The 13,749-nt window shown below is 43.1% G+C and overlaps 1 protein-coding gene across 1 annotated transcript; it reads left to right on the top strand.

Annotated features, from left to right (window-relative positions):
- Positions 1-215: 215 nt before the first annotated feature.
- On the top strand, positions 216-8,395 carry LOC309797888 (putative spermatogenesis-associated protein 31C2). Its single transcript, XM_082646275.1, has 4 exons — positions 216-1,430; positions 5,984-6,041; positions 6,384-6,444; positions 6,658-8,395. The coding sequence occupies exons 1-4, from the start codon at positions 1,404-1,406 to the stop codon at positions 8,222-8,224; spliced, it is 1,713 nt and encodes a 570-aa protein (XP_082502401.1). The 5' UTR covers positions 216-1,403; the 3' UTR covers positions 8,225-8,395.
- Positions 8,396-13,749: the final 5,354 nt, after the last annotated feature.

Genomic DNA, 13,749 nt, shown 5'->3' with positions numbered 1-13,749 from the left:
CAAAAGCCTGCTCAGAATCCCAGTCTATTTGACTGGCTGCCAAATGTACACCATATAAGTACTTTTGGATGGTAGTGACCAAGTTCTCAAAACACACACACACACACACACACACACTGAAAAATATCAGAACACTTACATTTCAAAGACACAGGAAGAGAAATGCAAGTTTCCCCTAGAAAGCCTTTTGTTTTTGTGAAGTCAGAATTCTGAAAAGATGTTTTTATCAAGCCAGCTTTTTCTAACTTAACTGCATATGCAATAAAAGAGTCCTATCTTAGTCATTTTTAGGGCAAGATTTTCTTTAAGTCCCAAGTAAGTAAGCACTTGTAAATGTAAATTTTGTATGTACATAAACCTGGCCAGGATATCCGTTGGAGGCTGGAAATCTGTTGTTCCTTTTTCTTTTGTATTGAAAGCTAAGTTCCCCATTCTGAGTTCAATTTGTGAAGATCACTTTTATTTTGACAAACTCTATTAAAGTAGCCAATTCAAGGAAGACAGGTTAGTCTTCCACCTAATTACCCAGTCCAACTTTTACTCAGTGTCTTTCACCTGAGCAAAGTCTCCCCAGTCTTTCAACTGAGGATAAACCACACAGTGTCTAAACTGAGCAAGATCTTCCCAGTGTCTTTTAAGTGAGGCTAACCCACTTGAGCAAAAGTCTTCCCAGTGTTTTTCTACTGAGGATAAGCTCTCAGTGTTTAAACTGAGTAAAAATCTTCCCAGTGTCTTTCACTGAGGATGACCCAGGTACTTCTTCTTGAAACCAAGTTTCAAGGATAACCTACTACTCAAGAGAAGAGTTTAACACCACTGAATAAAACTTAGGATCATCAACCAAAACTGGAGATCCAAGAACCAGGAGATACTCACCCAAATTCGTCTGGACACTCTGAGAAAGCGGACAGGCCCAAGAAGCCTCTGCTGGTGCCAGGACTCTGGATCCTCATAGAGTTCAGGCAAAGAAGAAAAGTCTGCTCTGGGCCCCTTCATTGGTTGCCAAGACTGCTGACTGAAAAATATGCACAACCCAAAAGGAGAATTATGTTTTATTTGGCAGATTTTCTGAGGACTTAAGCCCAGAACACAGCCTGTCAGATCACTCTGAGGAACTGCTCAGAAGACCTAAGGGAGGAGTCAACAAAAACCAGGTAGTCAGAACATCAAAAGATTACTATTAATTAAAGAAAACTAGACATCTCAAGTTAAGGACTTTAGCACTTTTCTATGTATGAGAAGATGAAAGAATCTGGGCTCCGTGAAATCATTCCTTTGATATGCACCTTAACTCTAGAATCAGTACCCTGTTTTTCTCCATCCCGAATCCCCTCAAGGTGCACAGTTGAGGGTTCCTGCTTTGACGTCTGACTTGACGACTGCAACATCCTTTGTCTACTGATATGGCAGGGAACATTTTTCATCCACAGGTAAGAAATTGAGGAGAAAATTAACATAATTCAAGATATAAAACCATTACAATATTAAAAATTCCCAAATGTCAAACAAACATAAGTACCCTTGACCTGTAAAATGGAAGATGCCAAAGAAGGGGAAAAAAGAAACAATAAAGAAAATGTAGAAAATAAAGCATAAAATAAGATGACAGAAATCAATAACAGTAGAACAATAATTAAATAAATCAAGGTAAATGTTATCATAAGATTTTTAAATTTCAAAAAAAACCCATCAAACAAAACATATTGAAAATAAAGTAATAGAGAAAATTTAGAGAGCAAATATGAATGCAAAGAAGACCTGTTAGGTAGTTAGTCAGACATTAGCAGCAAGGAGGTGACAGTGGTGAGAAAGACAAGAAGAAGAAATTGAGTCACACCCAGCCATCTGGGAACTCTCCCTTGAATCCACCCAGAATGGGAGAAACTATGGTCGGGTGGTGGGCAGCTTATCCTGATAAAGAGAGGCACAGTAACACAAGGGGACTTCTCCAGGCTGTGCATGCCCAGACCAGACAGGCGTATAACCTGTAGTAAATCCAAACTCATTATACCATAATTACAATAAATTACATGTGGTTTTGCCCCTCCCCCCACCCAGTAGGCATTTCTTGGGGATTCAAGGATGAGAGCATGCACAGCAGAAAACTTGTTACATAGCTCAGGACTGTCAATCAAATAATGATCCTTGTCACTCACCCCCACCTCTCTGCAAAATGCTCCTTAAAAGCGCTCGTAAGCCATTATAGGAATGCTGCTTTCAATTTGCAGGAACAGTACACCCATCCCCCCCCCCCACCCCGAGAGTGTACCTTTGCTTCGATATACTTTGCTTTGCTTTGGGCTTGCTTCACTTCGCTGAAATAGCCTGTTCTCAGAAACAGCCTGCTCTTTCTCTCTCCTTCTCTCTCTCCCTCTCTGAGAGTGTACCTATGCTTAAATAAACTTTGCTTTGTGCTTAAGCTTAACATGGTAGTTTGCGATCCTTTGCTTACTATCATGGAACCAAGGTAGCTGGTCCAGGCCTTCCACTGACCTCCTCGGTTGAAGCTATTTTGTTACAAACATGTCCACATGGTGAGAGACCTAAGTCTAAATTTTGATAAAAGGTTGAATTAAGGTGAGAATATCATATGGGAGGAAAAGACTGTAGGAAAAATAGTAGATGTAGGAGATATGTTTGTGAAAGTGCACATTCATAGCAATATAGCCAAATAAACTCACATGCCCACGTTCCCACTAAAACTGTATAAAATTATGACCAACAAGCAGAGAATACACATTATTTTAAAGCCCTCATGGGGCATTAAGACATATTTACCATGTGAATCCTTCAGTGAATCTTGTGTTACTGCTAAGGGATAGAAAATGGTGTCATAAGGGAATTTTGTGTAAGACTCAAAGCTCCCTTTCTATATGGTTCAGGCTGGACTTGAAGCTTCAGGGGCCTGAGAGGATGGGGCTGGAAAGGCAAGGCACACTCAGAAAAGAGAATACATACATAACACACTAGGAATATCTGAAGAGGCTGCTCAAGACCTGGCTCAGCCCCAAGGGTTTGACCCCTAGTCCTACTCTTCACCCTACAGCCCTTTAGGGTCAGGACCTTGGCTCACCCTAACCCATTCCTAGCTTCCGGGTATAGCATGAGTGCACATGTCTGAATGTTAATGTTCTCTCAAAATTTACATGTTGAAATCCTACCTCTTACAGATAGGAGGCGGGGCCATGCAAAAGTGCTTATGAGCTTTCATGAATGGGATTAGTGCCTTATAAAAGAGACTCCAGAGATAGCTCTAGCCTCCTCCCATCATATGAGGATACAGAGAGAAGGCTCCAGCTGTGAACCAGGAAGAGAGCTCTCACTACGAGGTGGCCATACTGGTGACTTGATCTTGGGCTTCCCAGCCTCCAGAACTGTGATAATAAATGTCTGTTGTTTTTAATCTACCCAGTCTATGGTATATTGTTATAGCAGCCCTAATGGATTACACATATTTCAAAATTTATCTGGAGAGTGGGGACTGTCTTATCGTTGCAAACTAAGAAGTTGGGTTGAGACAACATATGAAAGATTTTCTTTAAGTAGAAAATTATGGATTATTGGATTTGAAAGTAGTAGATTGGTTAAGGAAAATGAGTACGTGTGTGTGTGCGTGTTTGCAGTGTGTCCCAAGTTTTTGTGCAGTTTAAAGATTTACTAACTCCAGAATTATAAACACTACAAACTTACAAAAACATCATTTGAAGGTGTAACTGTTACCAGATGCAAGTCTGTGTGCCTGATGCACAGTGAGGCTAAATACTGAAACATCAGAGTTTGGAGCAGAGAAGGGTTTACACAGTGCCATGCAAGAAGACACGTGGCTCATGCCCAGGAAAAACCCCAAACTCCCTGAAGGCTTTCAGCAAAGCCTTTTTAAAGGCAAGGTGAGGGAGGGGCATGGCTAATTGTTGCAAATATCTTGGTGTTGGATCCTTTGTTCTAGCAGCTGGCCAGATGGGTCAGATCCTGGTCAGGTCACGTGTTCCTGTAAACCTCCAACAAAACAATTATTATTCTCTGTTCTGCAACTTTTTATCTCCATGAATGGGCTCTTAAAAGTCAGAGCCTTAGCAATAGGCTATCCTGTATATTTCAGGCTATAGGCAACATTGTTTTCCAAAAAGTGCAGAGCCAGCCTGGGTCACAGGGATGGACAGAGTTAGCTCCGGCAACAAAGCATAAAGATTAAAGTAAAAAAGATCTAATGTGGAGTCAGATTTGTTCTTCCCTATTACATAACTATTTATCATTCTTTCATACTTATGAATTTTGAAAAATAAATTATTTTAATTTTTGTGTGTAGTTCCCTCTGATAGAAAATGAGGCAAAACATACACTATTCAAAATTCACAAAACTAAATAAGTGTAAACGAAATTCAAGTTCTATCCCTGGGTTTACACAAGACACAAACATGATGTGGGAAAGTTGGAGCTGAGGACAAAGGAAATCCTGAGTAAAAATGTCTGTGAAACAGCCAGTCTTCCAGGGTCAGCTTAAGATGTTCAAGAGTTATCAAATTGGTGGGCCTCAAGTAAAGGTCTCTAATGGATGAAGGAACCAGGTTCCAGATGCAATGAACAGAAAATTGGCTAAGGTCTCTCTGACAGGATGAGAGTAGTTGGAAGGAGGGATCTGGAAGCCCCAGGAGGGTGCAGGTGTCTGTGGGTCTGGATGGGAAGGCGGGGCAGTGATTCAGCCTATTTCTCTTATTGCCCCTCCCCCACACTCAGGAGCCCTTTGTGACAAGGCCACAGCTCTGTGATGCAGGCCTGGGGTTCTGCCATCAAGTGAACTCCCAGTGCTCTGTTGCCTGAGGGCAGCAATGCAATTCAGAAGATGGAGAATCTCTTTTCTTCGAAAAGCATTGTTGCTATGTGGCTGAGATGCAGCCCAACTTCCTGGGTGATTAATATCATCCTTGGGTTCCTGTGTGGACTGGTGCTCTTCCTAATGTTACTCCCCTGCTTCCAGAGTAATCCATTCTTAGCACCACCTAGGAAACATAGAAACATCAGGAAGGTAAGAAACCTTTGGCTTAATCCCAGCAGAGATTATCTCTTTTTTTCTTATTCTTATTTCCACTTTTCTAAACCACCTAGAGAGACTCCTGAGATGGGAACTCTCAGAAAAGTATAGAACATCATCCTTCTAGGGAAAAGCCAGGCCAGAGAGGGGTTAGAGTGGGCATGAGGATTTCTAGCCTGAGATCTTAGACCAGGAGTTCAGGTATGGTAGAGGGCTCCAGGGCAAGTCCCAAATGCCGTGACTAATAATGGTCAAGGACTGGATTACTAAGAGTTCAATCTCTGCAGGAAGGCTGACCCCTGAGCCCTGGTTCACCAGCCACCTACCCACAGCGGGTGTCACAAGTGAGACCTTCCTCTGTGTTGGGGCTGAGCCCCTGAGAGCCTGAGAGAAGAGGCTGGAGTGGAGGTCTGGCCTTGGGAAGCAGAATCCTATCTGACAAAGCTCACGTGAGCATTTAGGTCTGAGAATGTGTGTGTTTCTTGATCAGAGGAACAGTGACAGAAGAAATCTATGGTGATTAAAACTTAAAAAATCCTTCTTGGGCTTCCCTGGTGGTGCAGTGGTTGAGAGTCCCCCTGCCAATGCAGGGGACGCGGGTTCGTGCCCCGGTCCGGGAAGATCCCACGTGCCATGGAGCGGCTGGGCCTGTGAGCCATGGCCGCTGGGCCTGTGCGTCCGGAGCCTGTGCTCCACAACGGGAGAGGCCACAGCAGTGAGAGGCCCGCGTACCGCAAAAAAAAAACCCCAAAAACAAAAAAAAAACCTTCTTTGCACTCTTCAAAGAAGAAAAACTGAAAATATTGTTATCCACTTTAAAAATAAGTAAAAGGGGAAAAAAACCCACAGAGTTTTAGTTAAATGTAGAAAGTCATGTTGTTCATGAACACAGCTTGCCTAGATAGAGGACAGTGAGAGTTGGGTGTTCGCCCCTCATTTTTTCTTATCTCTCAGCATCAAGTAGAGCTGAAGGGGAGGAGCAGGAGTAGGAAGAAAAGTGGATCTTTGAAAGGTAAGCCTTTGCCATTCAGCCCTGCGCGCCCCCGAGAGTTAGCTTCCATCTCTCCTAGTCCTGAGGGCCCAGCTTCATGGTCTCTGAGGATGCCAGTGGCAGAGCTTATTCCTCAGGAAACAGAGCCTGAGCCTAATTAAAGTGGAAGCACTTTGCAAAGGACAAACCCTTTTCAAGTGAGATTTACCATCACTGTCAGGGACATGTGGCCTTGGACACTGATACTTGGGCTCCAGAGTCTAATCCTCCAAAGATTTCCCTTAAAGGGCCATTGCACTCAGCCTCCTGAAAGACTCTTAGGCCTCTGCCTTCACCACCATGACCCAGTCTCCTGATTTCCAGCTTGCAGAGATTGCCTGGAAGAACTGGAGGGGACTCACAACCTGGTTTCACTTCGGCAAAGGTAAAGAATCTTTCCCCTTCTCTCCTGGGTCGTCCTTCCTCCCAGAGCCTATAATGTGACCCCAGCCATGGGAGGGCGTGGCTAAGGCCCTAGAGTGAGGGAGAGCAGGAGCTTTATGAAGTCAGTGTGGGGGCAGAGGAGGGTTCTTGGGCTGCAGGTCCCCAGCCCTGCCTGTCCTGTCCAGCCATCCTGGCCCCATCTGCTCTCCTACAGCTGCCTGGGGAGGCTTCCTGGCAAGGACAACTTTCATCAGCTCTCATGTCAAGACCCTCCTGGTGAGGCGTGCAAAGCAGTGCCTGCTGGAGCCTGTGGAAGATACTGCTTGAAGGGTTGGGAACCCTGCATGAACACCTCCTGTAGGGTTTCCTTCCTTGATCCAGACACTCGAGAGGTGCTGGAAGCACATATTATAAGGTTTGGGGTAAAGCACAGGTGGACCCTACCCCTCAAGGTCCTCAAGGCCATAAATGTCTTTAAGTTGAAAAAGTTCCAACCCTCCACCGTTCTGCAGTTTGCCTCTTCCCCTGAAGCTACCTGTGTGTCTGGGTCCCACTCAACAGTCCAGTTTGCTGAGTTCCTGGAGAAACCTCCTCAGGCTCATTCAGGAGAGAAGATGATAACAGAAGAGTCAGTTCCTACCCTGAAGAGGCCTCTCCTTGTCCCCTCAACTGTGTGTAAGGAAATCCAGAGTGCCCTGGGAGCGATTCCATCTGGTGACTACCATGAGCCCTCAAAGGCTTCTCTGACTGGACAGGAGGGCAGGCCACCTTCTCAGTCCCTCACACTCAGCCTTGTGGGCAGAACCTGGAAGAGTGAGACTGTGGAATGGGTCAAGAGGGACAGCCTAGAGCCAGGTCCAAGTTCAGCAATGGTCAGGAATGAGCCAAGAGAGGAGAGTGGTGGTCAGGCCTCAGGAGACCCCTGCCATAGGGTAACAGTGATGGAGGTGAACTTAGGATCCCAGTCTTTGAGAGGTGAAGAGGCCAGGGAGGCTGTGGAGGCCAAGCAGTCTCCTGCTCTTCAACCACAGTCTCGTGTTATCTTGGAAACCAAAGTGTTGACAAAATCCCAAACCACAAATGTACATATGAGGAGTTTAGAGGTGCCAGGGGCCAGTAAAAGTTTCCTACTACCTAGAATGTCTGTTTTCCAACATCCAGGTGAGCCATGCCTTAATATGGAGGTTGCTAGTGAGTTTAACTCCAAAGTAAAGGTACAGTCAGACAACCAGCTTCAGGACTTTCCCAAACACAGGTTCCTTGCTGCAGACAACTTGGCTTCTCAGGTGCCTCAGTGCCATCCCCAGAGAGTCCTCACCAGAGACAGGTTAGCTTCCCAGGAGCCAAGTGGCCTTATGGAAGCCCAAAGGAGCAACCTAGGGCAGCAGGAGCCCAAAACTTCAAAACTCCAAGACTCATGGAAGAGCCAGAGCAAGATGATTGCCCCTACTTACAAAAGGGAGGACTGTAGGAGGCATAAACCAGGAGAGCATGAAGAAAGGTTTAAAGAATTAGGGACCTCTCAAGCTGGAAGTATGAGCCGCCCTGCCCAGGTCAGGGGAATAACAGGCTCTACTGGGAGCAGATGTCTCCAGCGCATGCCAGAGAAGAAACATAGCCCTCCAGAAAGCCTCTTCAGAAAAAGGATGATGCTATTTTTAAAGTGGATTTTCCCCAAGAAAAAAGTCAATGGTCGAGATGTTCTGCAAAAAAAAAAAGCCCATATCAGCCACTGCCCAGAGTCACGGATCAGTCAAAAGCAGATCAATCTTGAAGAGTGAGACTGCTGAGGGTCAGGCACGCATGGCAGCTGTTGGACAGATCCTAGAAGAAAAAAGAGCAATTCACCATGGACTTCATGCCACAAAGTTAAATGAACACAAACTGGAATTCCAAGTCCCAGTATGTAGGTGTTTCTGCTACCATAGGCTTACCTCCTACCCAGAGCAAGGGAGAATGATGGGTTATACAGCCTGCAGTCATAAAGCCACCTCCAAGGGCCAGAGTTGTTCTATGAGGGAAAGGAAAGTCAGACACCAACATAGCTTGAAAAGTGTAAGGTTCGAAGATGAGCAGCTGGGCCTAAGGTGCCTCCCATCCTTGCCCCCCAAGAAGGGTTTGTTTCCAGTTAGTACCTGCCAGTATGGGCCAAGGATTCCAGGTGCCCCAGCCCGCCATCTACACTGTCCAAGTCATTGTCATCTTTGGGAAGGTGTCTTGCCTGGTCGACAGTAAAATCCTTCTTTAGTCTTCCCTTTAGTAGGAAAACATGTCTCCAAGTAAAAATTCAGTCCATGTAGAGAAAATGATTTTCTCATTAGCACATCCAAGGTATTTAATGTTCCCCAATACATGTCTATATATATATATATATTTTTTTTTTTTTTTTCCTAATAAAAGCAGAGTGTAATGGCTGCTGTCTGTGCTGTGCACTTTGTCTTCTAGAAGGGAGGGGCATGGAGGGAGGTTGACGGTAGCATCACAAGCTTGCTCCTTGTCTCGTGTCCCTTCATTGCACCTTATAATACTGTCATTACACAAACCAAAATTACTCTAACAATGAGACGGGAAAAACCTATGAAACCCACACCCAAGGATCTGGTTCAACCAGTCTTTCTCCTCCTTCTATGCTACTTTGAACTTTATGCAACTGTAGTGGATAGGTTTACACGATAGGGCCGGAGATTCCAATTCAGGCTCCAGGAAGTGTCAGAGCCAAGTGGATGGAAGTTTGGGGGGAATAGAGTATGGGCTCTGAGTTCAGAAACAGGAGAAAGCTTGCCCTGGATCTCTTGGTAGGGAATATACAACATCTGCTCTTAAGAGTTCCTTCTCTCTCTGATGAAGGCTGGGATTGAGATACGCCCTATGAACCCCTTTTAGCTTAGCCATAATAAAATGTACAGCATCACCCTCCCCCACCTCTGTTTTTCCTATACTTTAGAGCAGCAGCAAGGATGGCATTTCCAGCTCTGTGTGTGTAGGTGGGGGGAGTATCAGGGAGGCTGCTGAGGGCTGTGTTGAGTCCAGTCCCATATAAATGAATGGCTATATTCATGGGTCACCTACCTTCCACTCTATGTTAACCCCAGAGAAGGAGTTTTGGATGAATGGAATAGGGGTGTGACTGTGGGTAGTAACTATCTGATGGTCAAACACTGTGAATTTAGGGTGGGATGTAGGTGTAGAAAAAATCACTGGATCCAAGGAAGGAGGCAAAGTGGTACCAGATTCCCATAAATGTGCAGTTCTGAAAGAGCAGCCCCCTGACATACAACCACCATCTAAAGGTCTAAAGGGGAGGAAAAGTTAAGGGTCCAGTAGCTCATCATGGCCCCACCCCAGGGTCTCTACCCTATTCCAACTCTAAGATCGCAGACCTAGAGAAACCGCCGTTAGGTCAAAACAGAAAGTCAAACTTATAGAAGTAAAGCAAATCAGGGAAGGTTAATCTCTTAATACTATATTTAAGCTTACACATCATCACCTCTTGACTTTTAGGAAGGATAACTTAACAATAGGTGTAAAAGCCAGGACTAGGGAACTTGGGATGTGACTCCTAGCCTGGTGACCTTCACATAAACACATGGCCCAAGGACTGCTCCAGGGGAGAGGTGGGGACTGGCTTGTGATTGTGTAGTAAGCCTTGCCTGTCTCCCAGTCCTTGATCACCCCAGAGCCTGGCAGGTGAAGAAGCAATCAGACAGGATTTGTGGTGGTGTGGAGGTGACCTGTGCAAAGTGGATGGGGCAGGGTGCAATCCAGGAGTGTTCCACTGATCTGCTTCTGGCACAGCTTTTCTTGTCTCCTGACCCCCATCCATATGGAAAAGCAGGGAGATGAGGAAGAATTTCTCTAGAGTGATTTGGTGCTTTCTGCCATGTGCAGGGCGCATGGTGGACACAGCTCCAGGTGGTGTCTTTCTCAGTGTGGAGATTTCTGTTCCAGCTGATGCCCCTGATCCAGATGACAACAGAAATGGACCCCATCCCCCATCCCTGTCAGGCCCCTCAACATGTGGAAATGCTGTGACCTGGGGTGGAGGGGGCAGAGTGAGCACAAGACTGCTCACACCCCTGGTTTCTCCCTGGAGCCAGGCCCTACCTCTGGGCCCCAATTCCCAAGGCAGCCTCCAGAATGGGCACAGCAGTGAGAGTGGAGCCAGGACTTGTGGGAGGGGTCGGTACCCAGAGGAAAGAGTTGACAGGGCTGGGACCTGAGCCTGGCTGCTGCTGGGTCCTCTCAGGGGCACCCAGAAGTGAGTTCTGGGAATATGGGGAAGCTGGATTTGGACCCCCTGGCTCCTGCTGGGAGAGTGCCACAGACAGGTGATGCTGATGGAACAGCAAGAAAACAGAAAGAAGCAAGTCCCTTTGCCCTTCTCTTGCTGCTCTGTCTTCCATAAGGTACAGTAAGACAAGAAATTGAGAGACCAAAAGAAAAAAAGAAATGGAGAGACCCAGAGACAATACACAAAGACTTCACAGACACACCTCTCAAGAGAGACTTCTCATGCAAACACCTTTCTCAGAGATCACATACTGAGACCTCACACAGGGACCTCATGTTGCTTCACAGACCCTCAGACAGAAACCTAGCACAGATTTAACAGATTTCCCAGAGATACCTTCCAAAGGGACCTCATACAGAGACTTCACACAGAGATCTCACCCAGAGACAACACACAGAGACTTGGCACAAAGACCTCACAGAGACCTCACATCTATTCTTCAGTATCCATTGACAGGTCTTTCTTAGTGAATATGAAACCACTTAGCAAACTGGCAGCATGATAAATATATTATCAGTTGTGCCCCTCTGAGATCCACCAGACACTCACTGTCAGCATTACTCTAAATGGGGAAATGTTTGAGAAGTTTTGTTCTTTTGTAATGTCACTGCCTCTGAACAAAAGAATTATACATTCCAAATGTAGATTTGCAAATTTCATTGTTAGGTGTTCATTAGCTTGAAAATCACAAATTACATTTTTTTATTTTTATTTATTTTAGAAGAATGAAGAAAATAATGTTTATTTCTTAGAAATGCATGTAGTACTCTTTTTTTTAATTTTAAAAATTTTTATTGGAGTATAGTTGATTTACAAATTTGTGTTAGTTTCAGGTGTACAGCAAAGTGAGCCAGTTATACATATACATATGTCCACTTTTTTTAAAGATTCTTTTCCCATATAGGCCATTACAGAGTATTGAGTAGAGTTCCCCGTGCTATACAGTAGGTTATTATTATCTATTTTATATATAGTAGTGTGTATATGTCAATCCCAATCTCCCAATTTATCCTTCCCCCCTTATCTCCTGGTAACCATAAGTTTTCATTTGTACCCTTTTTTTTAGGAGAATCACAAATTTTAAGCACAACTAAAACACTGTCAGTCTCCAGTGAGGGAAAATATTTGTCCAGTTTTAGTTATCATCCAGTCAAATGGTATCTGGCACATTTTTTACTTTATTGAGGACAAAACTTAAACTTGAGATGGCTTACTTGTTTCCTTTGGAAACATAAGAAAAACCTGCAACAAAGGTACTCTAGGAATGAAATAAACCAAGAAAGAAGCATCCGGACTCACATTCACTTCCCAGAGGGCTGTGTAACTAGCACATTATTTTGCACATAATAGCTTGCATCAGGTTTGTGGGGTTTGCTTTATTTTTTTTAACAGGCCAATAATCATGTGGGGATTTTTCACAAGTCAAATTTCTGGTTTTAAAGTTTACATTCTGGCAAAATTATGCTTCTGAATATTATTTTATTTCTTAAAATGTGGTAATGCCCTAAAATGATATTACACAATCATAACGTTCAGCTAACATACTTAAAAAGATGGGCTATTAAGGCTTCATTCTTAAATAATTCTATGAAATGCACATTTTCTAAGACATGCAGTTAGGATCCATTTTATATTCATTATAGGGTTAACACATTGCTTTAAAAATTTTTGAAAGATTATAAAATATATGACTTAGCCTATGCTTGACATTATACATGTTACCTCATAAAATTACTGAGGGAAGGATATCTTAATATCTGAATTGAAGGTAGTCTACATTTAATCTACATTTGGCTCATAACAATGAATAATGAAAGGCTTTCATTTATTATATATCTCACACTTTCCAAAGGGTACATTTCTAAAAGACTACTGATTTCTCACTGCTAATAAGCAACCTATTGTCCTTGCCTTGGTAAAATCTATTTTAATGACAGCTGGTTGTCTCCCAGATTATCCATTGGTATTACAGCATCACGGTCTTTTAAGAGGAGCAGGGCTGACACGAGGACTCTTTGGGCTTATTTCTACAAGAAATTTAGTTTTTCTATTCTCCTAATTAAAAAATGTATAAGTATTAATTTTTCACTTTACTCCCTTATGTCGTTGAATCAGAAAACAATGGACTATGGTCATGTATGTCATCTAATACTCTATCAGATCACTTTTTTTTAATAGTGCAGCTTACTCAGGTAACTTTACTGATCAGAACAAAATGGAATCAATTAGGAAAAAGTTCATACAGGAAAATATCCTTTTCAAAGTTGACTATTTTAACACAGTTAAATAAGCGATTATTTTTTAATCCTTTGAGTTAAAATTGTTCAGGGTGGCCAAGAAAGTCTGGAAACATGAAAAATGTCCATAAAAGCACTTTATTACTATAATACGTTGAATGTGTTGCTCCTCATTATTAATTCACAGTTCATTAAGCTGGGCAAAATTACAATGAGCAATGTGCATTAAAGCAAAATTCCCATCAATCATTTTCCATCTGTCATACATTGTGTCAGATGATTTGTGTGTCTAATTTTCATGGAAAAACTTGTACTTTTACTCCAGAATAAGAAATCAAGGGGGATCAATCTATTAAAAAGATATTAATATTCCCAGACTCTGTGGCCTTCAGTATTTTCTTTTTAAGAAGATTCACCTACTGCAAATCTTATAAATATTTTTACCATTTAATATGCCCAGACAAAATGGATACAAAAATTAGATAAAAGAGAAAACAACAAAAACAGATCCCCTTTGTTTTCAAAACATTTGATGTTTACATCAAAATATTTTGTTGAAAATGAAGTGACTTTTAATCTATAGTTAAAAGACACTATAATGATATTTAGAACATATTACAGATCTGGATTTTTACAAATAGATTTTTATTTAAAACAGGTCTCACACTGATATCAATAAACCAGGCACTCTAGAACAAAATGTGGAGAGATGGCAATTATGCGATGACTTCTTAATACTCCAAGGGAAAAAGAGTTTTTCCAAAGTAGTCCATCTACA

This window comes from Mesoplodon mirus, assembly GCF_964341445.2.
Source record: "Mesoplodon mirus genome assembly, contig: HAP1_SCAFFOLD_1180, whole genome shotgun sequence".
Classification (NCBI taxonomy): Eukaryota; Metazoa; Chordata; class Mammalia; order Artiodactyla; family Ziphiidae; genus Mesoplodon; species Mesoplodon mirus.
This window is presented reverse-complemented; position numbering and strand designations above follow the sequence as displayed.

Bases quoted from the DNA above. Each gene is read 5' to 3' on its own strand.
- LOC309797888 (XM_082646275.1), top strand. From the start codon at position 1,404: ATGGCAGGGAACATTTTTCATCCACAG. The intron at 6,042-6,383 runs GTAAGCCTTTGC...CCTGATTTCCAG, and splicing joins GAAAAGTGGATCTTTGAAAG to CTTGCAGAGATTGCCTGGAA. The intron at 6,445-6,657 runs GTAAAGAATCTT...GCTCTCCTACAG, and splicing joins CTGGTTTCACTTCGGCAAAG to CTGCCTGGGGAGGCTTCCTG.